The 24,632-nt window shown below is 42.2% G+C and overlaps 1 protein-coding gene across 3 annotated transcripts in view; it reads left to right on the top strand.

Annotated features, from left to right (window-relative positions):
* The first annotated feature begins 5,538 nt into the window (after positions 1 to 5,538).
* Positions 5,539 to 24,632, top strand: part of xpo4 (exportin 4) — a 121,549-nt gene continuing 102,455 nt past the window's right edge. For all 3 annotated transcript variants that reach the window (XM_048532221.1, XM_048532223.1, XM_048532220.1), the window contains exon 1: positions 5,539 to 5,619. In XM_048532221.1, coding sequence (XP_048388178.1) covers positions 5,557 to 5,619 — 63 coding nt within the window. In that variant the 5' untranslated portion in view covers positions 5,539 to 5,556. The remainder of the gene's footprint in view (positions 5,620 to 24,632) is intronic.

Here is a 24,632-nt window from a genome sequence, read left to right as displayed (position 1 = left end):
AAGTTCCATCTGCTCTATAGGTGTGCTATAACATCTCCAAGCAGGTTGATTAGAAAATACTTGTAATCCTTGTGGCATATTAAAGAAAAATATTTACAAAGAAACAAAGTGTCTTGTGGTGTGCTGTAAGTATTTCTACTTCTGGTCCCGAAGGATGGGTTCAAGTCCCACCTGCTCTAGAGATGTGCTAAAACACATCTGAACAGGTTGATTCAAAATATCTACACTGAGGAGTTCCTGCAATGATGTCCAAAGAGGAATAATCGCCAACAAACTGCATGTCTTGAACACACATACCAGGACATATCCAATCTGGCTAGTTTACAGCCATACCAGCCAACTCTTGACCATCAGTGTGGAATTAAGCAGCTTAGCAAAGCTAGAGTCAATGGCAATTGGGGGAAAGCTCTCACCTATCACAAAGAAAGACGGTTGTGGTTGTTGGCAATTAATCACCACAACTCCAGGACATTTATGGAGAGTTTCCTCAGTGTAGACTCCTAGGCACAATCACCTCAGCTGTTTTCTCAATGTCTCTATTATGACACGAGAGGTGGTGTTGAGTGGTGATGTTACTGGAACCAGTAATCCAGAATCCTTGGTTAATAATCTGGGATCAAGGGTTGAAGTTCCACCATGGCGAAATTTGAATTCAATTTAAAATCTGGAATTCAAACAAAAAGTCATTTGCTACCATTGTTGATTGTTGTAAAAACACAACTGGTTCACTAATGCCCTTTAGCGAAGGACATTTGTTGTCCTTACCCAGTTGGGCCAACAGGTGTCTCCTGACCTACAGCAATGAGGTTGACTCAACTGCGCTCTGGGTAGTTAGGAATGGGCAATAAATGCCAGCCTATTTATTGGCCAGCAATGCCCACATCCCACAAATGGATTTAATAAAAAGGACCTGAAGTGGGGATGTTTACGGATGATTGCACAATGTTCAGCACCATGTGTGACTCCCAGAAGCAGCCCATGTCCAAATGCTGCAAAACTTAGACAATATCAAGCTGAAGCTGATAGGTGTGAGCAACATTCGTGCCGCACAACTACCAGGCAAATTCATCTTCAACACAGGAAATCAATTCATAGCCCTTGACATTAAAATGGCATTATCATAAGACCATAAGATGTAGGAGCAGAACTAGGCTGTGCCTTTTGATCATGGCTGAGATGTTTCTCAACCCCATTCTCCTACCTTTCCCTCGTAATCTTTGATCCCTTTACCAATCAAGAACCTATATGTATCTCTGCCTTAACTAAACTCAATGACTTGGCCTCCACAGCAATCAATTCCACACACTAACCAGCATCTGGCTAAAGAAATAACTCCTCAGTTTTAAAGGATTGTCTCTTCACTCTGATGCTGTGCCCTTGGGTCCTAATCTCTCCTACCAATGGAAATATCTTCTCCATGTCCATTCTGTCTAGGCCTCTCAGTATCCTAAGTTTCAATGAGAGGCACTCCCTGCCAATTCCCTCTAAATTCCATCTAGTATAGACCCAAGTCCTCAACTGCTCCTCATATGAGAAGTCCTTGATTCCTGGGATCATTTTTGTAAACATCTCCTGCACTCCTTCCAACACCAGGACATCCCTCCTTGATTCGGGGCCCAAACCTTTTCACAATATCCCAAACGCAGTATGGTCAGAACCTTATACAACCTCAGTAGTACATCTATGCTCTTGTATTTTTGCCCTCTTGAAATGAATGCAAATATTGCATTTGCCTTTCTAACTGCCAAGTGACCCTGAATGTTACCCTTAAGAGCACCCCGAACTAGGACTCACAGTTCACTTTGTGCTTCAGATTTCCAAAATCCTTTCCCTATTTAGAAAATAGTCTATGCCTCTGTTAGTCCTACCAATGTTCATAACCTCACATTTCCCCACATTGTATTCCATTTGCTATTTCTTTGCCCACTCTTCCAGCCTGTCCAAACTCTTCTGCAGCCTCCCCAGCTTCCTCGACACTATCTGTCACTCCACAAATCTTTGTGTCATCAGCAAACTCAGCAACAATGCTGTCAGTTCCTTCGTCCAGATTGTTAATGTATAATATGTTGTGTGGTCCTAACACTGATCCCGATGGAACTCTACTAGTCATCAGCTGCCATCTGAAAAAGACTCCACTCTCCGCCTTCTGCCAGTCAGCCATTCCGCTATCCATGCTGACACCTTGTCCCTAACACCTTGGGCTTTTCTCTTATTTAGCAGCATCCTCTGTGGCACCTTGTCAAAGGCCTTCTAGAAATCCGAATAGATCACATTTATTAGCTGTCCATTGTCTAACTTGCTCATTACCTCCTCAAAGAATTCTAACAGGTTTGTCAGACATGACCTTCCCTTGACAAAGCTGTGCTGACTCAGCCCTATTTTACCACATGCTCCCAAGTACTTTGCAATCTCATCCCTAATAATGGACTCTCAAATCTTACAATATCGAATGTCAGGCGATCCTGCCTTCTGTCTCCTTCCCTTCTTAAAAGGGGCACTAAATTAGCCATTTATCAGTTCTCTGGGACCCCCCATGATTCCAGTGATCCATGAAAGGTCACCACCAATGCCTCTATAGTCTCCTCAGCTATCTCCTTCAGACATCTAGGGTGTAGTCCATCCAGTCCAGGTGACTTATTCATTTTCAGTCCTATTGAGTTTGCCCAGCACCTTTTCCCTAGTGATGGCCACTGCACTCACTTCTGTCGCTGACTCTCAAAGGTTTAGTATGCTGCTGGTGTTTTCCACAGTGAAAACTGATGTAAAGTAACTGTCTGATTCCTCCACCATTTTTGTTCTCCATTACTACTTCTTCAGCCTCATTTCTAACAGTCTAATGTCTACTCTTGCTGCTTTCTTACCTTTTACAGGTCTACACCTTTCTTGCAATCTTCTTTTATATTACTAGCTAACTTACCATCATATTTCATCTTCTCCCCACTTATTGTTTTTTTCTTTTTTTTAAAGTGATCCTCTTGTTTCCCACTAATCTTCCAAATGTCTGCCTCTTTTGATTTAGATTAGATTAGGTTAGATTCCCTACATGTGGAAACAGGCCCTTTGGCCCAACAAATCCACACTGCCCCTTTGCTTTTATGATATCCCTGACTTCCCTTGTCAGCTATGGTTTCCTCATCCTCTCCTTGGTATGTTGTTCCTTCCTTGGGATGAATTTCTGCTGTGCCTCCTGAACTAGTCCCAAATATTCTCTAGTTTCAGAATTGAAACCTCCATTATCAACATTCTAGGGTAATTAGAAATTGAACTGGACTAGCCATGTTAGTATTACAGCTACAAAAGCAGGTTGGAGGCTAGGAATAATGCAGCAAGAAACTCAAATTGTCATTTTCTGAACACTGTCCACCAAATACAATGCACAAATCAGGAGAGTACTGGAAAACTCCCCACTTGCCTGAATCAGAGCAGCTCCAACAACACTCAAGAAGCTTGACACCCTTCAGAGCAAAGTAGCCTGCTTCATAGGCACCATATCCACAAATAGTTGCCCCCTCCATTGTCGGTGCTCAGTGGAAAAAAGTATTCAACTCCTCTGCCTTTTCCTAATTGTCCATTATTATTTCCTGCTCTGTCTTCTCTAAGAGTTCTGTGTTCATTTTGGCTTTGCTCTTTCTTTTTATATACTTAATTGAAGCTCTTGCTGTCCATCTTGATATTACTTGTAAGTTTCTCCTCAAAAGTTTACTTTCTACTCTGTCGCATCCTCTAAGAATTGTGTATCTTTCAGTAAGGTCACCTCTCATTCTTCTATATTGCAACAAAGAGAGGCCCAATCTACTCAACCTCTCCTCATAAAACAGTCCTTACATGGTGACAACTGCTACCAAGACCCATAGACAGGGAGTAAGATCCTGAAGTGAAGCCAGTAATGGTCAGGCACTTGGCCAGCCCAGAGATCCAAACTCCAAGGTAGATAAAATGTCCAATATGAAGTTCACCAGGCTTGGAGGTTGGCTAGCAACATTCTTCATGGTGCACCTAGGTACTGAGCTGTAGAACAGGGAAGCCTGCACAAAAGCTGGAGGAAGTGCAGGAGAAGGCAGTGTGTTTGGTTAATAAGTGAATAAAGTATGACAGAAATGAATTTACTTACAAGGACAGGGAAGAACGAAGCATTCAAAACAGAAAGCAACAGTGAAGATCAAAGCAACAGGGCACAGTCCGAGCTAGAAAACAACTCGTCTGGCATAAACACAACTAGGCAGTTTTATAAAGACTCACAATTATCAAGAGAGAGATTGCTGCAAAAGCAGCATAGAAAATTGAACAGATCACGGAGTCTGTGCAGTAAGGATAAACTCTTCCATGGTTTCATTTGATTTTGTTTATTGCTGTCATGCGTACCTAGGTACAGTGAAAGTATTCTCTAACATGCTTTATGGGCTGTCTGTACTGTACAAATGCTGTAGGGTAATAGAATAGAGTGCAGGAAACAATGTTACAACTCCTGAAAAGGTGCAGAGAGAGATCAGCATTGACATTAAAGAGGTCCATTCAAAAGTCTGATAACAATGGGGGAGAAGCTGTTCATGAATCTGTTGATAAGTGTATTTACATCTTCTGCCCAACAGAAGAAGGTGCAAGTTATTATAACCAGGGTGAGAGGGGTCTTTGGTGATGCTGGTTGGTTTCTTGATGCAGTGAGATGTATAGAAGTCAATAGATGGGAGGCTAGTTTACGTGACAGACTGAGGTGCATTCACAACTTTCTGTAATTTCTTTCTGTCTTGGCAAGAGCAGATGCCCTACCACACTGTGATGCATCCAGACGCTTTCTATGGTGCATCTATGAAAATGACTAAGTCTCTTTGTGGACATCCTGAATTTCCTTAGCCTCTTGAGAAGACAGAGGCATTGCTGTGCTTTCTAGAATGTAGTGTCAGCATGGGTGGGCCAGGACAGATCCTGGGAGATGTGACAAACCACCACAAGAAGTTGACTTTCTTGCCAGTACAGACATGCAGGTTGAATTTAGGTATGCAGAAATTAAAGAAAATGGCAAAGAATATTGTTGCAAACATTATACCAGAGAGGAGTATTAATCCATTAGGATGCTATATCACAGTTGAGCCCAGGAATCCTCAGATTGCCCTCCAATAAACTTTGGCATTTAGGAATTATAAAAATTAGAGGAACACTCAGGTTAATGTTACACTTTGCCATAATGGACAACAAACTTTGCCAATGCATTCAATGTAATTCTTTATCATCATGCTTCTTTAGGTATAGGCATTCTTTGACACTGACATTATTACAAAATGGTAAGATAGATCCTCCAGTAGTCCCCATTCTGCTTCTCCCATCTTTCTATGCTTTCTACCCTTCCCTCTCCTTTCGTTTCTCCTTCCTTACACAATGCTCTCCCCCCTTCTCATCACCTTCCTCTGAACATCGCCCTCACTCCCACTCATCTTCCCCTCCTTTCTCCACCAAGCTACTCCAGCCTCACTGCACCTTTCCTCCCCTCTCCTCCTTCTCTCCCTCCCTCCTCCCGCCCCCTGTTCTCCCACAATGCCCGGATGTCACTCTCTCACCAACATGGCGGCTCTTGGTGCTGCCGAAGTCATTGCTCAGCTGGAAAGCGCCGCCAAAGTTTTAATGGTAAGGGCCTCGTTTTCTGCTCTGTTCTCTCAGTCCGTACAGAGGCAACGGCTTCAGCTCGCAGTTTGTGGTTTTCATTGTTAGTCGTGGGTGACTGGAGCTGACAGGAGGGGGAGTAAGAGTCCGTGCGTGGCGCAGTCCCTAAAGCCGGGGCTTGGAGTAAAAGTGCAACCCGGGAACGGCTCGACTCTGCTCGTTAGCCCGGGACAAACTGTGGACAACTCTACTCGTTACTCCGAATCACGCACGCTTCCACGCCTGAGACTGTTATTAGTGTTTTTTTTAACGTATATTACATGAAGGGAACGATTGGATCCACCTCTGCCAGATTGTTTGCTCCCAACATCATCAGTACCGTATTTTATAGAAAACGTTTTATTTTAAATTTTAGAAAATCGGCTGCAACCGTTTGCAGACAATAAACCCAGTTGTACAAATCCCAGTTGTACTTAAATGGAACCTTTTAAGCGATATATTGCATTGAGTTTTAAAATGGCGTTTTATCCCAGATTAGTGCTGTAGTGGTTCTTGGCGAGCCTTGCGCAGGTACACCAAAGGTTGGAGACGGTAAACGTTCATTGGCATAATCTTTAACGTTCACTATAAATTAGAGAACTGCTGGCTGAGGAGTTGAGAAATGGGTGCTTTATTTCGTACCTCCAAAATAATTTGGATGATAACATTTGACTGCCATGTGAGCTAGAATTTTCAACACTACTATTTGACTGTTTTAGTGTTTGATTGGTAAATGAGAATAAGAGACTAAGGAGCACCTGGAACTTATATGGCATACTCTACCTGGTCGTTACACCTAATGTACAATACTACTGAATTACTCAAAAGGAAATGTATCCTGATTATTTTACCATGTCTTATTTGCCTTGATTGAACTTCAGAACTATTCCTATACTTGCCAATATTGTAATATTTTAGATTTCTATTTGTCAACACTTAATCTCTCAACCAAAACGACAAGAACAGTGACTTTGGTTCAATATCTGTAAAATGTCTGAGCCTGTAATTGTGAATGGAAACGCATAAATGCAAATTCTCTGTTTTGCCTGGTCATTCAAATGTGAACTGAATGTTGACAGTACAATATTTTTCTTTTTTGACTCTCCATAATTTTACAGCATGGATCTGAATCTATATATTGTTGATATGTCCGAGTTGACATGCAGGATGTACCAAAGGTAAAAGTCAGTCCAGAAGTTTTCTATGGGAATATAAAAGGCATAGAAATATTGAAAGCATAACAAGAGGGCAGTTGAGGCCACTGAGGAGCCAAGAAAGGGGGAGATAGTAGGAACTGGAGAAAGGGATCTATGGATGGAGTCAGATGGCATGACTGGAGTACTAACTGACTGCTTTGTGTACCTTTTAGCAAGTAAGATGTTGCACAAGTCTGACAGAAAGAAGAGGCAGTTGTGGTAATTAATGGTCTTAAGATTGAGGACCTCCACTCTTAACTATTGTCACATAACACTACCATGTATCTTATAATTCTGCCTTTCAGTGGTTCCTTATTTTCTGGCTGCTCTAGGAGTTGCATACTCCTTCTAGTCATGAGTTCAAACTGTGGTCTGGTTATCTGGTTTGGGGTTGTGCTTCGTCAAATTAGTGTTAAAGGGTAAACATACACCCATCCTCTTCCTCAAATCTCCTGTCACATGTGGCAATGTATTTGTGCCGACAAGACAGATAAAAATTGGCTAATTTACCACCGTACCACTTTTAATGTCTTCAGGATGCTACCAGCTCGGCTACCTGAGCAAAGCATCTACTTTCCAGAGCTAATGGAACTGCAGATGCTGGAGAATACAAGATATTCAAGTGTGAAGCTGGATGAACACAGCAGGCCCAGTAGCATCTCAGGAGCACAAAAGCTGACGTTTCAGGCCTAGACCCTTCATCAGAGAGGGGGCTGGGGAGAGGGTTCTGGAATAAATAGGGAGCGAGGGGGAGGCAGACCGAAGATGGAGAGAAAAGAAGATAGGTGGAGAGGAGAGTGGAGGTAGGGAGGGGATAGATGAGTCCAGGGAAGACGGACAGGTCAAGGAGGTGGGATGAGGTTAGTTGGTAGGAAATGGAGGTGCAGCTTGAGGTGGGAGGAAGGGATGGGTGAGAGGAAGAACAGGTGAGGGAGGCAAAGACAGGCTGGGCTGGTTTTGGGATGCAGTGGGGAAAGGGGAGATTTTGAAGCTGGTGAAGTCCACGTTGATACCGTTGGGCTGCAGGGTTCCCAAGCGGAATATGAGTTGCTGTTCCTGCACCCTTCGGGTGGCATCATTGTGGCACTGCAGGAGGCCCACGATGGACATGCCGTCTAAAGAATGGGAGGGAGAGTTAAAATGGTTCGCGATTGGGAGGTGCAGTTGTTTATTGCGAACTGAGCGGAGGTGTTCTGCAAAGCGGTCCCCAAGCCTCTGCTTGGTTTCCCCAATGTAGAGGAAGCCACACCGGGATACAGTGTACCACATTGGCAGATGTGCAGGTGAACCTCTGCTTAATATGGAAAGTCACCTTGGGGCCTGGGATGGGGATGAGGGAGGAGGTGTGGGGGCAAGTGTAGCACTTCCTGCGGTTGCAGGGGAAGGTGCCGGGTGTGGTGGGGTTGGAGGGGAGTGTGGAGCGAACAAGGGAGTCAAGGAGAGAGTGGTCTCTCCGGAAAGCAGACAGGGGTGGGGATGGAAAAATGTCTTGGGTGGTGGGGTCGGATTGTAGATGGCGGAAGTGTCGGAGGATGATGCGTTGTATCTGGAGGCTGGTGGGATGGTGTGTGAGAACGAGGAGGATCCTCTTGGGACGGTTGTGGGGGGGTGGGGGTGTGAGGGATGTGTTGCGGGAGCCGTGGTCAAGGGCGTTCTCGACCACTGCGGGGGGAATGTTGCGGTCCTTGAAGAACTTGGACATCTGGGATGTGCGGGTGTGGAATACCTCATCCTGGGGGCGGAGGCGGAGGAATTGGGAATAGGGGATGGAATTTTTGCAGGACGGTGGGTGGGAGGAGGTGTATTCTAGGTAGCTGTGGGAGTCGGTGGGCTTGAAATGGACATCAGTTTCTAGCTGGTTACCTGAGATGGAGACTGAGGGGTCCAGGAAGGTGAGGGATGTGTTGGAGATGGCCCAGGCTCCTTGTTTCACCATTTGCTGATTCACTTTTGTTACACCCTAACCAGTCTTGGATTCCCTAGCTTTGTAGTGCCCAGGCTTTTTTTTCCAAACCATACCTACACTTGCTCTCACAAGTGAATGGCCATAACTCCACAGCCTTCCTTATCTACAACTTCATCACCTCTTTCTCACCTTCATTTGCAGTGATCGGCCTCTTTTTCACCACTTCCAAAGGCTGATGCAACCTGTTTATCTTTCCACCTGGCCACATTGATCATCTCCAGGACTTGTTCATTGGTGAAGCTCATTTTCCTCCCCTTCTCCGGGACCCGATGGCGGCTAATCCTGCTTTTCCTCCCCATTTACTCCAACAATCCTTCAGTTTATGGTCCTGCTTCCCACAATTGCTACACTTTCTAGATATTTTTGCCTGTAGTCGCTCTGACGATACTTAGACTCACCAGAAGTGAAACACATTGGCTGGACACTATGTCCTCATTTGCTCCTGCTAAATTTTGTTCCAGAAAATAGTTCTACCAGTACTTTGGTCTGTGGGAAATGCTTTTCCTATTCAACATCTATCTCAATTGCCAATTGTGAGATAATTCTGTAATCGTTACCCATTGAGATTTCTCGATCTAAGATTATTTTTGTGGTTTTGATTGAGCTCAGTGTAGATGAGGGCGGTACTTTTGATGTAGTCTACTTGGACTTCAGCAAGGCTTTTGATAAGATCCTGAACTGGAGACTGGTGGTAAAAATAAGAACCCATGAGATCCAAAGACATTTGGCAAATTGGAAGCACAGTTGAGTGGCTGGAAGTGGAAGGTGATGGTCGAGGGGTATTTTTCCACAACCGTCCCACAGGGGCCAGTGTTGGGGCCTTGCTGTCTGTAGTTTATACAGATGTTTTGATTTTAATCTAGGGGGTTTGATCACAAAGTTTTCAGATGATACAAAAATTGGTGGGGTGCTAAATAGTGAGGAGAGTGGCCTTAGATTGTAGGAGGATATAGATGGGCTAGCTGATCAGTGACAAATGGAATTTACACCAGACAAGTGTGATGCACTTGGACAGGGCAATCAAGGCAAGGGAATGCATGATGAATAATAGGACCCAGGGAAGCACCAAGGATCAGAGGGATCTTGATGTGTATGTTCATTGTTTCCTTAAGTTATCAAGATAGATCAATAAAATGTTTAAGAAGATAAATGGTATACTTGCCTTTTATTAGCTAAGAAATACAGTTTAAAAGTAAGGTGGTTATGCTGAAACTCTGTGAAATGTTGGTTAGGCTGTAGCTGAGAATATTGTGTGCAATTCTGGAATCCACATATTGGAGGGATATGATAGCACGAGAGAGGGTGAAGAGGACGTTTACCAGGATGATGCCTGGGGTGAAGAGTTTATGAAAAGAGATTGGATAGACTGTGGTTACTTTCCTTACAACAAAGAAGATTGAGATGGACATGATTAAGATGTATAGAATTGAGTGGCATGGGTAGGGTAGACAGGAGTAAACGTTTCCCCTTGATGGAGGGTTCAATGAACAGGACACATTTAAAGGAAGGGGTCGAAGATTTAGCAAGATGTGGGGAAAATCTTTTCCGCCCACAATTAGTGGGAAATTTAAGAAATAGTTATGAGTGCATTCATGATGCCAAGGCATACAAGGAAATGGGCCAAGTGCTGGATAACAGGTTTAGAACAGTTAGGTGGTGGTTTATGACTGGCATGAATGTGATGGGCTGAAGGGCTTTTTCTTTGTAGATCTCTGGTTCTGAGCTCCTTTCCAATTTTCAGTATATTGGATCATTCCAATTGGAATTCGGTGTGCTGGAGAATTATACTGGTTTGGAGCTCCCCCAGGCAAGGTCATAGATTGTATCTGTCCCAGTGCCCATATTTATAGACATTTCTCCTAATTTTGGCCTTCATTGGTATACACCTAATCCTCAGCTACAGGGAATCATGAGATGTATCTCCTTTGGATAACACTGGAATGTGAATTGTCTATCTGTCCCATTGGGTTCGAAATTACTCCATGATTCATCAGACCTGGCAATGGGGGAACGAAAAGATTGTATCTAGGACTGACCTTGTAGTTCTGCATGTAATGAGGATCAAGTGTGCTTCACTCAAATCTAAATCATTGAGAGGGAACCATCACCTTGCGGAGTTTCCAGCCACGTTTTGGTGAAGGTGGTTGAATCTAATTCAGATTACTATTGTATGTGAAGTTGCTTTAACAATTTTTTTCCCTTCTCCTGATTTAGTCTAAAATTGATCAAACATCTGATGAAATCATGGAGCTGCCATGACTAATGTCTGGCCAATTGAAAATCGCTACCTTCCCTGACACACACACACATTCTCCCATTGTCAATTAAAACACTATGTGCAAGCGCGTTCTCCTTTTTAATAGTGAATTTGATTCCTGGCATTTCTACGATATTAACCCACCGTTTACACTTGCCATGCTGCCAAACTGTCCATATATATCATATAAATAACTTCTGAGGTTAAGTGCAACTCACATTGGACTTTTCAACCATTTTCCCTGTGAAACCCCTTTCCCACTCTAGTCCAGCCAACTCTGCACTCATTCAGCAATTTCCGTGTTTGTATACTGAATTCTTCCTTGTTGCTACCTCTGATAATTTTATTTTCCCAATTTACACAGAGATTAAAGTCATCCATAATTTAAAATACTGCCTTTACTTACATGCAGTTACCCTTATTTAAGTTGGGCATAGTTGCTAAAATACTAATTTCATCTTGTATTGGCAAAGAAAAATGAGACTAGGTCACATTGGGATGTCTGGTTGGCATGGGGAAGTTGGACCAAATGGTCTGATTTTATGCTGTGACTCCTGAGATGCTCATGTCTAAACTGAGAGAGATTTGCAGTGACAAAGTAAAGCGACTATAAGACCTTCAATGGTTTGTTACATGAGTACCATGGAAGGGGCTGAGGTAGGTGGTTTGTCGGTCTGTTGTCACTCACAAGTGTGGTACTAATTTGTCACCAGGCACAGACACTGTATCTGGGTATCAATATCAAACAGACTGGCAAGATGCCTTTTGGCTGTTTAGGATCTTGCATGGCTGAGACCAAATGCCATTTATATATATGAAGAAATATAGCAACCAGTGGAATGCATTTTCTGGAAGCTGTATATTAACATGCCCGCTGATGTATCTTAATTAATGGGTATTATGAAAGTGTTGCAGACAAGAAAGCAACAGTAAATGCTGCTGAAGTTTTGCGTGACCAACCTGTGGATCTAGATTTGATAGATTTGATGTTTGTCTGTGCAGTGTTGAAGAGGCTAAGGAAAATAGGCTCATGTATTTCACAGTGAGTTTTTTCATCTCGCTGTTGTATGACTCCAGGTATGTGACTCCGAGCATTTGTTGTTTGCCCATTAAGTAGTGAATATTGTCTTTGGGCAGGAGGTAAGTGACTATTATGAGGTCATGTTAGCTCTCAGGAAGCAAGCAACTGTGAATCAGTAGGCTGAAAGTTGATTTAGGGAAGTCCACTTTACTCTAAGGCACCACTGGTGATTTGATCAACTAGTCTGATAAAGTTAACTGAGTAAGGCTGGAACTAGAAGCCAGGACTCTGCCAAAATTATAACTGGCAGGGGATGAAGCAGATTTAATGTGTTCTATTTTAGCTGGTTTAATGCCAGAAATATTCTAAGCTTTTATCTCATCTGAATCTCTTCTCAACATGTTTTGATGATAGTATGTTTGCCACTGTACCTCCTTCAGCAATCAGTATTGTAGCTGTACATGTTTTTTTTAATTCAGTGATATAGGTTTTACTGCCTGGACCAGTATTTATTCTCATCTCTAATTGTCTTTGTGAAGGTGGTGATATCTACTTTTTTGAACTGCTGAAGTCTATTAGATGTAGTTACATTCACAATGCTATTAGGGAGGGTGACTTCTATATCTGTCCGTTTGATTAAACTTTTATGCATAGCTCTATTGTCTCTTAACATCTGGTTTACATAAAGTTCACCTTGTTGAAACAACATGTATCCGTTTCAATGACTAAGTCTTCTTTGGGGTATTCACATTCTTGATGACCTGCATTGGTGTCCTGTTATTGTAGTATTAAATTAGAAATCTTTATTTTAAACTCTCTCCGTAACCTCGATCCATCAGATACCTGGAATCTTCATCCTTTTTGGAAGATGTTTTAATATCCCTGGATCTCTGAAATCTGTTGCAGCTGTGTCAGCCTTATAATGTGACCATTATTCGTTCTGCAAAGTTAAATAATGAGAATATTTGATTTATCAAAGAGGGGTTTGGATAGCACTTAGAACAAACTCGTTTTTTCTACTCACTTCAGGATTTGTAAGTGTCTAAGTAGACACCTTGCTCCCGATGGAGGGCACAGACTGCAGAGAGAATAAGCAAACTGACCATAACACCATGGTGCAGAGTGGTATCAAGTGGGGAGAGAGAAGAGAAATATAGTAGTAGGGGATAGCATATTTGTGGAATAGATTCTTGTCTCTGCAGAGAACGAGACCTGAAGACCCAGTTGCCTACCTGGTTTCAAGGACCAGAACTTTTCATCTGAGTTGGGCATGTACTTGAAGTGGAAGGGTAAAGATCCAGTTGTTATAATCTGCAAAGGTACCAGTGACGTAGGTGGGACTAGGAAAGTGTTTCTCCTGAGTGATCACAAGCAACTGAGAGAGCCATGTTCAAATCAGCAAAGGGTAAATAAGATTAAGAGATAAATGAAGGCTCGAAGATTGACGTGGCAGAGACGGGTTCCAATTCATGGGGCATTGGCACTAATACTGGAAAAAGAGAGAAGTGTTCTGTTGGAATGGACTCCATTTGAATCATATAGGGACAAGTGTCCAGACAAATCCTATAACTAAGGGTGTCGGTGTAGGGCAGTGCAAAGGCAAACCATTATCTAAGTGCGGTGGGAAGGGGTGGAAAATACATGCAGAAGAGTGCATAGAAATTAGATCTCGAGATTGCAATAATGGTAAAAATTTAAGGCTGTTTATCTGAATGTACACAGCACTTGAGGCAAGATAAATGAGTTGATGGCACAAATGGGAGTAAATGAATATGCCTTGATAACTATTAAACAGATGAGGTTGCAGTGTGACCAATACTGGGAACTCAATATTCAGGGGCATTTGACATTCTAGGAGAATAGGCGAAAAGGAGATGAGGTAGCATTGTTAGTGATAGAAGATATCAGTACCATGGTGAATAGTGATAAAGATGCAATACTACATGATGTGAACAATCAGTTCAGATGGAAAAACAAAATTGCAAAAGAAAGAAGTCCCAGATGGGTATCATGTATAGGCCTCAAAGAATCAGGAGATAATGGAGGCATTTAAGAAGGGCTGAACAACCATCATGGATGATTTTAATCTGCGTACTGCTGGACACATCAAATGGACAAGGGTAACGTTCAAGACAAATATGTAGTGTGTGTGAACGATTTTTATTATAGCAGGAAGTTGTAAACACAAAGCATGTAATAGCAAAGTATTTTAAAATGTTTGAGGCTTTGGGGAAGGAGGCCTGCTTACCTTAGAGATAAGATTATCTTTTGGATCTGTGCGCTTCTCCGTTTCTTCTTGGCTTTTTATTTGTATTTCTACTTCCATGTTTTTTTTCAAGAAGTCTGGTTTTTGTATTTGGGGCGGTTATTTTGGTTTTGTATTTAAGATGGTTTAGGAAAATGGTAACTTTGTGCAATTTTCACTAAATTTCATGTACTTTTTGACTTGAGAACGTGTAAAATTAAAATTAAAACCTAAATCTAATTCTAAATGTATAGTATGGTTAAGCAGAATCAGCATGGCTCCATGGAGGGATAATCATGTCTGAGAAACTTGCTAGAATTCTTTGAGGAAGTAACCAGCAGGATAGGTTAAGAGGAAACAGTGGATGTAATGTATCTGAATTTTCAGAAGGTGTTTAATAAAGTGCCCACTCTACTGTATAGGATAAGGGCCTATGGTATTTAAGGTAGTATATTAGCATGGATAGAGGATTGGCTGGCTAATAGAAGACAGGCAGTTGGGATAAATGAGGCATCTTTGGAATGGCAACCTGTAACTAATGGTGTTCCACAGGGCTCTGTGATGGATTCGTGGTGGTTTCCAATTGATGACTCGAATGAGGAAAGGGGGTGCACAGTCCAGTTTGCAGGTGATATAAATGCAGGCAAGTGGTGAGACGATACATAGTTTACAGAGGGATATAGACAGATTAAATGAATGAGCAAAAACTTGGCAGATGGAATATAATGTGAAAAGATGTAAGATTACGGACTTTGGCAAGAAGAAAAGAAAAATTGAATATTTTTAAATGAAGGCAATAGAAAGCTACAGAGCAGAAAGACTTAGGAGTCTTAATTTATAAATCACAAAAAGCTAGCATTCATGCTCAGTGGATGCAGGGAAGCCAAATGGGATGTTGACCTTTATTTCAGGGAATGGAGTGTAAAAGTAAGGAGGGTCTGCCAAAACTGTACGAAGCACTACTGCCATCACATTGGAATACTATGAACGGATTTGGGTTCCTCATCTAAGGAAAGATATAAAGGCATTGGAATCAGTCTGGAGCAACTTTGTATGATTGATACCAGGCATGGAGGGCAAGTCTTATGAGACACAATTATGTAGATCGGACCTACATTCATTGGACAATAAAAGAATGAGAGGTAATTTCATTGAGAATACAAGATTCTTAGAAGACTTGACAGGGTGGATGCAGTGTTGTTTTCCCTTATGGCTGAGACAATGACCAGAAAGCATTATTGCCAAATAAGGGGTCACCCCATTTAAGACAAAGGTTAGGAGGAATTTCTTCTTAGGTTTGTGTATCTGTGAAATTTATTGCAGAGGCCTCTTGAGATTGGTTCATTAAGTATGTTCAAGGCTGAGAGTTTTAATCAACAAAGGAATCTAGGGCTCTGGGGAAAAGGCAGGAAAGTGGAGTTGAAAGTTATCAGATCAGCATATTCTTATTGAATTATGGAGCTTGATGGGCTGAATGCATTCTTCTTCTGCGCCTTTGTCTTATATCCTACCAGAACAAGCTGTATTAGATCTTGTAATGTATGATGAGGTAGATTTAATACAAGATCTTGTAGATAAAGATCTTCTGGGAAGTAGTGATCACGACATAGTCAAATTTCAAATTCAGTTTGAAGGAGAGCAACTCGGATCTTGCACCAGTATTCTCAGTCTATGTAAGGTCAATTACAGAAGTTTGGAGACAGAGCTGTCTAAAGTGGGCTTGGAAAATCAGTAGATATGCTGTGGCAAACATTTAAGCAGTAATGCTTAACAAGAAAAATTCAGGTCGAAAAGAAGGACTCGATGGGAAGGATGAACCACCAGTGGTTAACAAATGTAGTTAAGAAGAGTATCGATTAAAAACTTAAGACATATGTACAGCAAAGCTTGGTGGTAGGCCAGAGGGTTGGGAACATCTTAGGAACCAGCAGTGGCTAACTAGAGTGCTAATAAAGGGGGAGAAATTGTTTATGAAAGTAACTTGGTAGGAAATATAATTTACCAATACCCCTGAGGAAATAATTACAAACTTGCCTCCAGTCCAAAAACTATCCATCAATCATTGCTCTCTTCATGTCACTCATCCAATTTTGTATCCACATTGCTGCAAGTCCCCTTTATTCCGTGAGCTCAAACTTCCTTGATAAATCTGTTGTATGATTCTATACAGAAACTTGGTAAATAGAAACAGCCTGCTGTGCCATTCAACATGGTTACGGCTGATCATCCTACTGAGTACGCTGTTCCTACTTTTACCAGTATCCTTTGCTCCCTTTAGCCCAAAAAACTATATCTAACCCCTCCTTGGAAACATTCAATGTTTTAGCCTCAATCACTTTCTGTGGCAAAGAATTCCATAGGCTTACCACTGGCTGGCTGAAGAATTTTCTCCACATTTCAAAGATATTTTGAAAGTTCATATATGTCATACGAATAGCATCATCTTCATAAAGTCCTCAATTACCTCTTCAAAAAATCCTAGCAAATTTGTTTGACATGATTTCTCTTAAAGAATGTAATTAACCCACATTTGTCTGGGGGAGTATTCATTCAACCCTGAATTATTGTCCTAAAGTTTCCCCACCAGCAAAGTTAAACTGTCTGTAATTGTTGGGCTTAGTTTTGAACCCTTTATTGAACAAAAACATATATTACCCTTGAGTCTAGATTGAAAATTTATGGTCATATTTCTGCAATGTTTATCCTCTCCCTTCGTCCAATATTCTTGGATGTTTCACATCAAGGTGGCACTGTGACTCATTCATTAGCACTGCTGTGTCACAGTGCCGCGGATCTGAATTCGATTTCAGCCTCGGGTGACTGTGTGCCACGTTCTCCCCGTGTCTGCATGGGTTTTCTCTGGGTGCTCCAGTTTCCCCAACAGTCCACAGATGTGCAAGTTAGGTAGATTGGCCATGTTAAGTTGTCCATGGTGGCCAGGGATTTGCAGACTAGGTGGATTAGCCTTGGGGAATGCAGGGAAAGGGTTGGTGGGGGTGTGGGTCTGTGCGTGTTGCCTTTTGGTGTGTTGGTAGATTGGATGGGCCAAGTGGCCTGCTTCTGCACTGTAGGGATTCTATCTGGTCCTAGTGGATAATCAACTCAAGTGCAGATAGTCTATCCAATACCTTTTTTAATCAATTCTGAATCCTTCTAGTACTGACTCTCCTCATCTGCCACCATGTGGCATCTACTTCCCTGATGAAGACAGACAAACTATTCATTTAAGACTTCAGCCAAGTCCCCTGCTTCCATGTGTAAATGTCTTTTGAACTCATTGACTCTAATCCTCCTTTTGAACTCTTATTACTTGCTTACTAATAGAAGATTTTGGGATTCCCTTCTATGAATAGTCATTTGATAATACAGAACTTGACAATTGCTGTAAAAAAAAGTTCTTATCTTGCAAACATTGGTGGATTTTGTAAGAATGCAAATTCAAGGGGAAAATTTATACAGCATGAGAGGAGAGTGCTGCTTGGTTGGCAAAGGGACTCTGGTAGAATTGTTGCCATGGAGAATGCACTCACTAAAGCTGATTAACAGTTAACGCCAGGCTTGGTTTAAATTTTAAATTAGACAAGTTAATGCTTGGGCATTGCCCTCAGAAATTGACAAGTAAATTGCTGTCATCTGTTTTGTTGAGATGAACTAGATGCAGTGTGGGTATGTGTTCTGTCTGCAAAAGCAGTATCCTTTCATTAATACACAAGTGCAAACTTGACTGAATTCTTAATTGTCAGTGTGATTCCTTGTGTGGTCAGGATTTTCCAGTAAATGCTGTCCAATTGCAGAATTACATCTTAACAGCATAGCATACGTAATGAAGTCATCAAAAGGACATGTTACTGCAATTTGCTAGTCTTTGGGATGTACGCTGTACTGTTTCTGGTATCATACCACTACTGAAATTCATATACCACATGACTCATTTGTGTGATCGATAGAATGTCATTTTGGCTTGTTGGCAGCATCCTGTTAGTTGTGAATACCATTTGTCTTACTACTGCATAGCAGTGTTGATCAGATAGCTACACCTGTTGCTCAAACTTCTGAAATCTTATCAATCCCAATCTGAGAGAGACTGGGCACTTCTTAGGGCCACAGGTAAGTTTGTGGATTGACAGTGAGAATTGATCAGATCAGGGTAACTGTTTTCCTGCTGGATGATTTTGATGCACCCCATTATAGTATGAGGCTTGAACAGTGAACAGATTGGGCATTCTGCATGACCAAACTGCCTTGTCACACCTTAGGTTTGAGGTTGTAGACATGCTTACCAAGCCAGTGCATTCGGTTACAGACATTTATCACCCTTCTAGATCACATCGTCAGTGCGCCTCCAGTGAAGCGTTGGTGTTCTGTCTGCTTGTTATTTATATGCTTCATTTTGGGGTGTTTAGTCCCACTTCAGATTCTGTTTCTCAGTGATTTGTACACAGGGTCTAATTCAGTGTTTTGGTGATGCAGTTCTGGTCATAATGCCAGGCCTCCAGGAATTCCCTGGTGTGTCCCTGTTTGGCTTGTACGATTATGGATTGTTGTCCCAGTCACATTCGTGTCCCTCGTCCATATGTACTAAGACAGGTGAGAATTGGTTATGTCTCTTGGTGGCTAATTGGTGTTCATGTATCCGTATTGCCAGTTTTCTTCTGGTTTGGCCTGTGTACTGTTTCTCTCAGTCCTTCCGGGGCGGCATGGTGGCTCAGTGGTTAGCACCGCAGCCTCACAGTGCCAGGGACAGGGGTTCGATTCCAGCCTCGGATAACTGTCTGTGTGGAGTTTGCACATTCTCCCCGTGTCTGCGTGGGTTTCCTCCCACAGTCCCAAGATGTGCAGGCTAGGTGGATCGGCCATGGTAAATGGCCCGTAGTGTTCAGGGGTGTGTGGGTTATAGGGGGATGGGTCTGGGTGGGATGCTTCAAGGGGCGGTGTGGATTTGTTGGGCCAAAGGGCCTGTTTCCACACTGTAGGGAATCTAATTTAATCTTCCATGGTATTTTTATATTACACCAGCTCTGCTGGTTTTGGGTATGGGACCTTTAATGTTCATCAGTAACTGTTGCAGTGTTGTTATAAGTTTATGGGCTACCTTGATACCAAGTGGTCTCAGTAGTCTTGTGGCCATCTCTGAAATGTCCTTGATGCTAGGGTGATAGTGAATCGGAGATAATAAAATGTGAGGCTGGATGAACACAGCAGGCCCAGCAGCATCTCAGGAGCACAAAAGCAGACGTTTCGGGCCTAGACCCTTCATCAATCTAGGCCCGAAATGTCAGCTTTTGTGCTCCTGAGATGCTGCTGGGCCTGCGGTGTTCATCCAGCCTCACATTTTATTATCTTGGATTCTCCAGCATCTGCAGTTCCCATTATCACTGATAGTGAATCGGGTTGTGTTATGTCTTCCTGCTGTGGTCTGTCTTGGAGGTAATAGCGGATTGTGCTTTTCGGGTATCCATTCCTTTTGAAGACTTCATATCAGTGCTCCTGTTCTGCCTTGCATAGTTCCAGTTTGTTGCAATGTGTTGTGGTTCATTTGTGGGCGTTGGGGTGGTTGCTTGTGTAATTGAGTATGTGGCCTGTATGTTTGGTCTTTCAATATATGCTAGTCTGGAGTTCTCTTTTATTTTTGTGTTCTACCATTATGTCCAAGAAGCATAGTCGGTGGTTGGTCTCTTCTGTTTTTTTGTGAATTTTATCCCAGTGAGGATGTTGTTCATGTTTCAGTTTGTTTCTTCTAGTTTGTGCATTTGATAATCACAGAAGTGTCATCTACCTATCAGACTCAAAACAGTTTGCGTAGTAGAGTGGGAAGCGCTGACCATTCTAATCCTCGCATTACTGCTTCTGCGATCAGTGCTGATATTGGGGATCCCATTGGTGTTCCTCACTCAGATAGTAAGAACTGCTGATGCTGGAGTCGGAGATAATACAATGCGGAGTTGGAGGAATACAGTAGGCCAGGCAGCATCAGAGGAGCAGGAAAGTTGATGTTGCGAGTCGGGACCCTTCTTCAGAAATGGGGGACGGTGAAGGCAGCTCAAAAATAGAGAGAGAGGAGGGATGGGGGCTAGGAAAGGTAAATGGGATGATGAGTGCAGGTAGGGAGTGGTGGGGATTGGTTACTGAGGTGGGAGAGATGATGGACAGGTTGTATCAGGTCAAGGAGGTGGGGTGAGAGGGAGGGTTGGTCATGGGATGAGGCCAGGGTGGGGAGATTTTGAAACTGGTAGAATCCACATTTAGGACATTGGGTTGTAGGCTCCCAAGGTGGAATATCAGGTGATGCTCCTCCAGTTTCGGGATAGCATCATTATGACACTGGAGAATGCCCAGGATGGACGTGTCACTTAATGAGTGGGAGGGGGACATGAAATGGTTTGCGACCATAAGATGGTGGTGTTTGTCGCAAACAGAGCAGGTGCTCTACAAAGCGGTCTCCAAGCCTCTGCTTGGCCACGCCAATGTAGAGGAGACCACATCGGGAGCAGCAAATAGCAATGGACCACGTTGACGGATGTGCGGGTGAACCTCTGTCTGATGTGCAAGGTTTGTTTGATGCTTTGAATGGAGGTGAGGGGGGAGGTGTAGGCGTTTGTAGGATTTGTTTGTGTTTGTTGTCATTGAAGGTGAAGTGGGTTGTCAGGCATGGATCTAGTAGTTTCTTGTTGGTGTTGCTGGTACTCTGGAGTGCCTGCCCACTTGATTCATCCAGTAGTATGGCAGTTGTCTCTTTGGCTAGATTGATGTTTATGGATGTAAATAGTGCTGTTATTTTGAAGAATATCATCATCTCATCCTTTTCTAACCTGGTGTCCTGATGATGTTGAGGAATTCTTGGGCTGAGAGGATGGATTGGGTACCAATGTTGATTATGTGTTTCAATTTCTATTGTAGTTGTTTGGCAAGTCTGTGCCTGGTAGAGAGACAGTGGGTCTGAGCGGGACCGCCAGTTTGTGTACCTTCGTGATTCTTTGGAAGTGGGGTTGTTGAATCCCTCTGGCTACTCAGACCCCCTAGATATCAGGGTAGCCCACAAACCAACAACTGCCCTATGACAGCTACTGATAAATGTAAAGGATCCCATATCCAAAATCAGCAAAACTGGTGTATTATATAAAATACCACACAAGGACAATAAGAAAAACTACATTGGCCAAACTGGTAGAAAACTGACAATACGGATGCACGAACACCAACTAGTCACCAAGAGGCACTACCAATTCTCATTTGTCTCACTACACACTGACAACGAGGGACACAAATTTGACTGGGTTAACACACTGATAATCACACAATCCAAACAGAGATATGCCATGGAATTCCTGGAGGCTTGGTATTCCAACTGGAACTCTGTTGCCAAACACATTTGAATTAGACCCTGTGTATGAACCACTGAGTAACAGAACTGGAGGTGGTACCAAAGATCCCAACAAACGGTGGCATATAAATAACAAGCGGGGTAGAACACCAACGCTTCACTGGAGATGCACTGACGACGTTACATAGCAGGGTGATGAAATGTTTGCAACCAAGCCCACCAGCTCAGTCAGCATGCCTACAACCTCATCCACTACCTGAACTACAAATCTCCTCAAACCTTAAGCTTACTTTTGGACTGTTTACTATAAACTAATGGTTCGAAGGTATCACTGAGATGCCATATTTGCATATTATAAAATTAAAGAATTAGTTGAGCCCCAGGTGAAAAAATAGTACAGACTTGATACCTTAATTAACAAATAATAATTCGCTGCCTGTGTGAAAACAATTCTTTTCAAGTCCTGTCAAGTTCTTCTACAGTTTTGTTTAAATCTGTGCCTCTTGTTTATTGATCTCCCTGCTAAAAGAAATGCTGTAAATTCTTGCCCAAATGCTTAATCCCATTTCATTTCAAGTCTTTAAGGCCTGATTACATTCGTATATCCAATTTAACATCATTCCAACCAACTCCAACTTCCTCTCTTTATTTTCTAATCACCCTGTTTGGAGATGTTATTGGACATCTCTGAGCAGGTAGGACATGAAGCTGTGATTTCATTCTCAGGGATTGTGACACTACCACTGAGCCTTTTGCCCTGTTCTTTGTTTGGACATAGGTCTGAAATGTGGAGTGTCTGCAACATTAGCAAGTTGTTCCCATTTAAAATACTTTCCAGCAAGCCAATTCAGCGATGCCATTACCTGTCTCTGAAGCAGGTGGGGCTTAAACCTGGAATTCCTGGCTTAGAGATAGGGACACTATGACTGTGCCACAGTAGGCCGTTTGTTCTTAGCTTGGGCCATTCTCTCTTTGCGACTACATTTTCCTTCCTGTCATTCTGCCTGTGAATGGAAGGCCTCCATCTAGTGGTAGAATTTGGTTGGGCACTGTGCTGTCAGCAGATGGAGCCTGGTCAATTTTAAAAATACAGGTAAGTATAATTTTTAAATAAATATTGTATGAGTACATTGTATTGTATTTGTTTTATATTTTACTTTGCAACGTATTTCATCTAGGCATACAGTTGTGAACATGTATGGTACAGTATTTCAACTTGTACTTTTTAGTAGTCAAAAAATGTTCTAAGGAACTTAACTCTGACTTTAATGTAGATTTCTTTGAGAAATCTATGAATCACTTAAAGTTGTTTCACTGCTAGTTGTGATTTATGAGAATGTAGCCACAACTTTAATTGAGGATTTACTGTAGGGTACTTGCGATCAGTTGGCAAGCACTGCTTTGTACCTCTATTCTTCTGCACTCAGTATTGAACCATGTCAGGAGATGGTACTGAAGTGGTAATATCACTGGGCGAGTAAGCCAAAGGCCCAGCCTAAACCATGGGCATATTGATTTGAATCCCACCAAGACAGTTGGTGAAATGAATTCAATAAATTTGGCATGAAAAACCAGTTTCATGGTGAACATGTAATCATTGTTTCTGGGATGGTGAAGGTCTAGTGATAGTATAGTGAGATTATTAACCTAGATACCCAGGTAATGTTCCTAGGAACTGGATTCACAGATTCTAATGATGACCATGAGACCATTGCTGGCTAAAACCCCATCAATCAGATCAAGACTGATCTGTTAGTTTTTAGAATTCCATTTCCCCATCTTCCCCTAATAACTTGTAATTCCCTTGCATAACAAGAATCTCTGTCTATATGCCTTAAAAATACTCAGTGACCCTGCTTGCATTGCTTTCTGAAGTGGTGTCCAAAGTGTCCTAATCCTTGAGAGAACAAAATTCTGTTTGTTTTAATGTTCCACAGGCTTATTTTAAAACGCTGCGTCATGTCTTTGAGCCACCAAAAAGAGGAACATCTTTTCCACATCTGCCTCATTGAGACCGTTTAGGGTCCTATTTACTTCAGCCTATAACTCCTAATTTTTCTGATCTGTATTGATAATTTCAGTTGTGTTAGGAGTGACTCTGAAGAAAACAGCAGAAAACCTGAAAACCAGATAAAAACCTGTTAACCAAACTTGCTCAATGTACATTTTGCATTGTAGCCACAAACCTCAAGATGCGGCATTTGCACTGTTGTACTTCACAGCATAGGTCATAATTTACACATCTTTTTGGGCTTCTAACTCCAATGTGCATAAGTCTATCTTGTGCAACCTTTCTTTCTAAGACATGTTATCCCAGAGATAGATGAGCGAACATTCTCTGAACTGTTTTCAATGCAGTTAATGCCCCTCCTTGATAAGGAGACCTTAACCTTAGTATAATGTAGGGTGTGCAGGGTAGTTTGATCTTAGTGGGATAATAGGTGCTGGACTGTTCTATGTAACTGTACAAAATAATCAAGATGTGGTGGCACTAAAGCCCTGCACAATTGTAACAACATGTCTTGCTTTTGTACTCCATCCCTTTTGCAAAATAAGGCTAACATTCTATTTGGTTTCATTGAGCCTCTGGTGCAGCGATGATGACATCCCTTTTTCTGGGCTCTCACAAGTCCCATTTGCCCCAACTATGAGTTATTAAATATTTGGACATGTTGATTAATAATATCTTCTATTTGCCATCCTAATTGTTTGCTGCATTTGTATGTTGGTTTTCATTGGCTTCCGTGCAAGGACGCATAGTCTCTTTACACATCAATGAGTTTCAAATTCTCACCATTTAAGAAATACTCTTGCACTGATGTTCCTCTACCGAAGTGAATAACTTCGCATCCCCATTGTGTTCAATCTGCTATGTTCTTGCCCACTCATTTAACCTGTCCAAATTGCCATGAAGCTGCTCTGCTTCCTCCTCTTGACTCACATTTCCACCTATTTTTGTGTCAACTGCAGACATGGAAATATTGCATTTGGG

This window comes from Stegostoma tigrinum, chromosome 6 (genome assembly GCF_030684315.1).
Source record: "Stegostoma tigrinum isolate sSteTig4 chromosome 6, sSteTig4.hap1, whole genome shotgun sequence".
Taxonomy (NCBI): domain Eukaryota; kingdom Metazoa; phylum Chordata; class Chondrichthyes; order Orectolobiformes; family Stegostomatidae; genus Stegostoma; species Stegostoma tigrinum.
The sequence above is the reverse complement of the archived record's forward strand: the minus strand, read 5'-3'. Positions and strand labels throughout refer to the sequence as shown.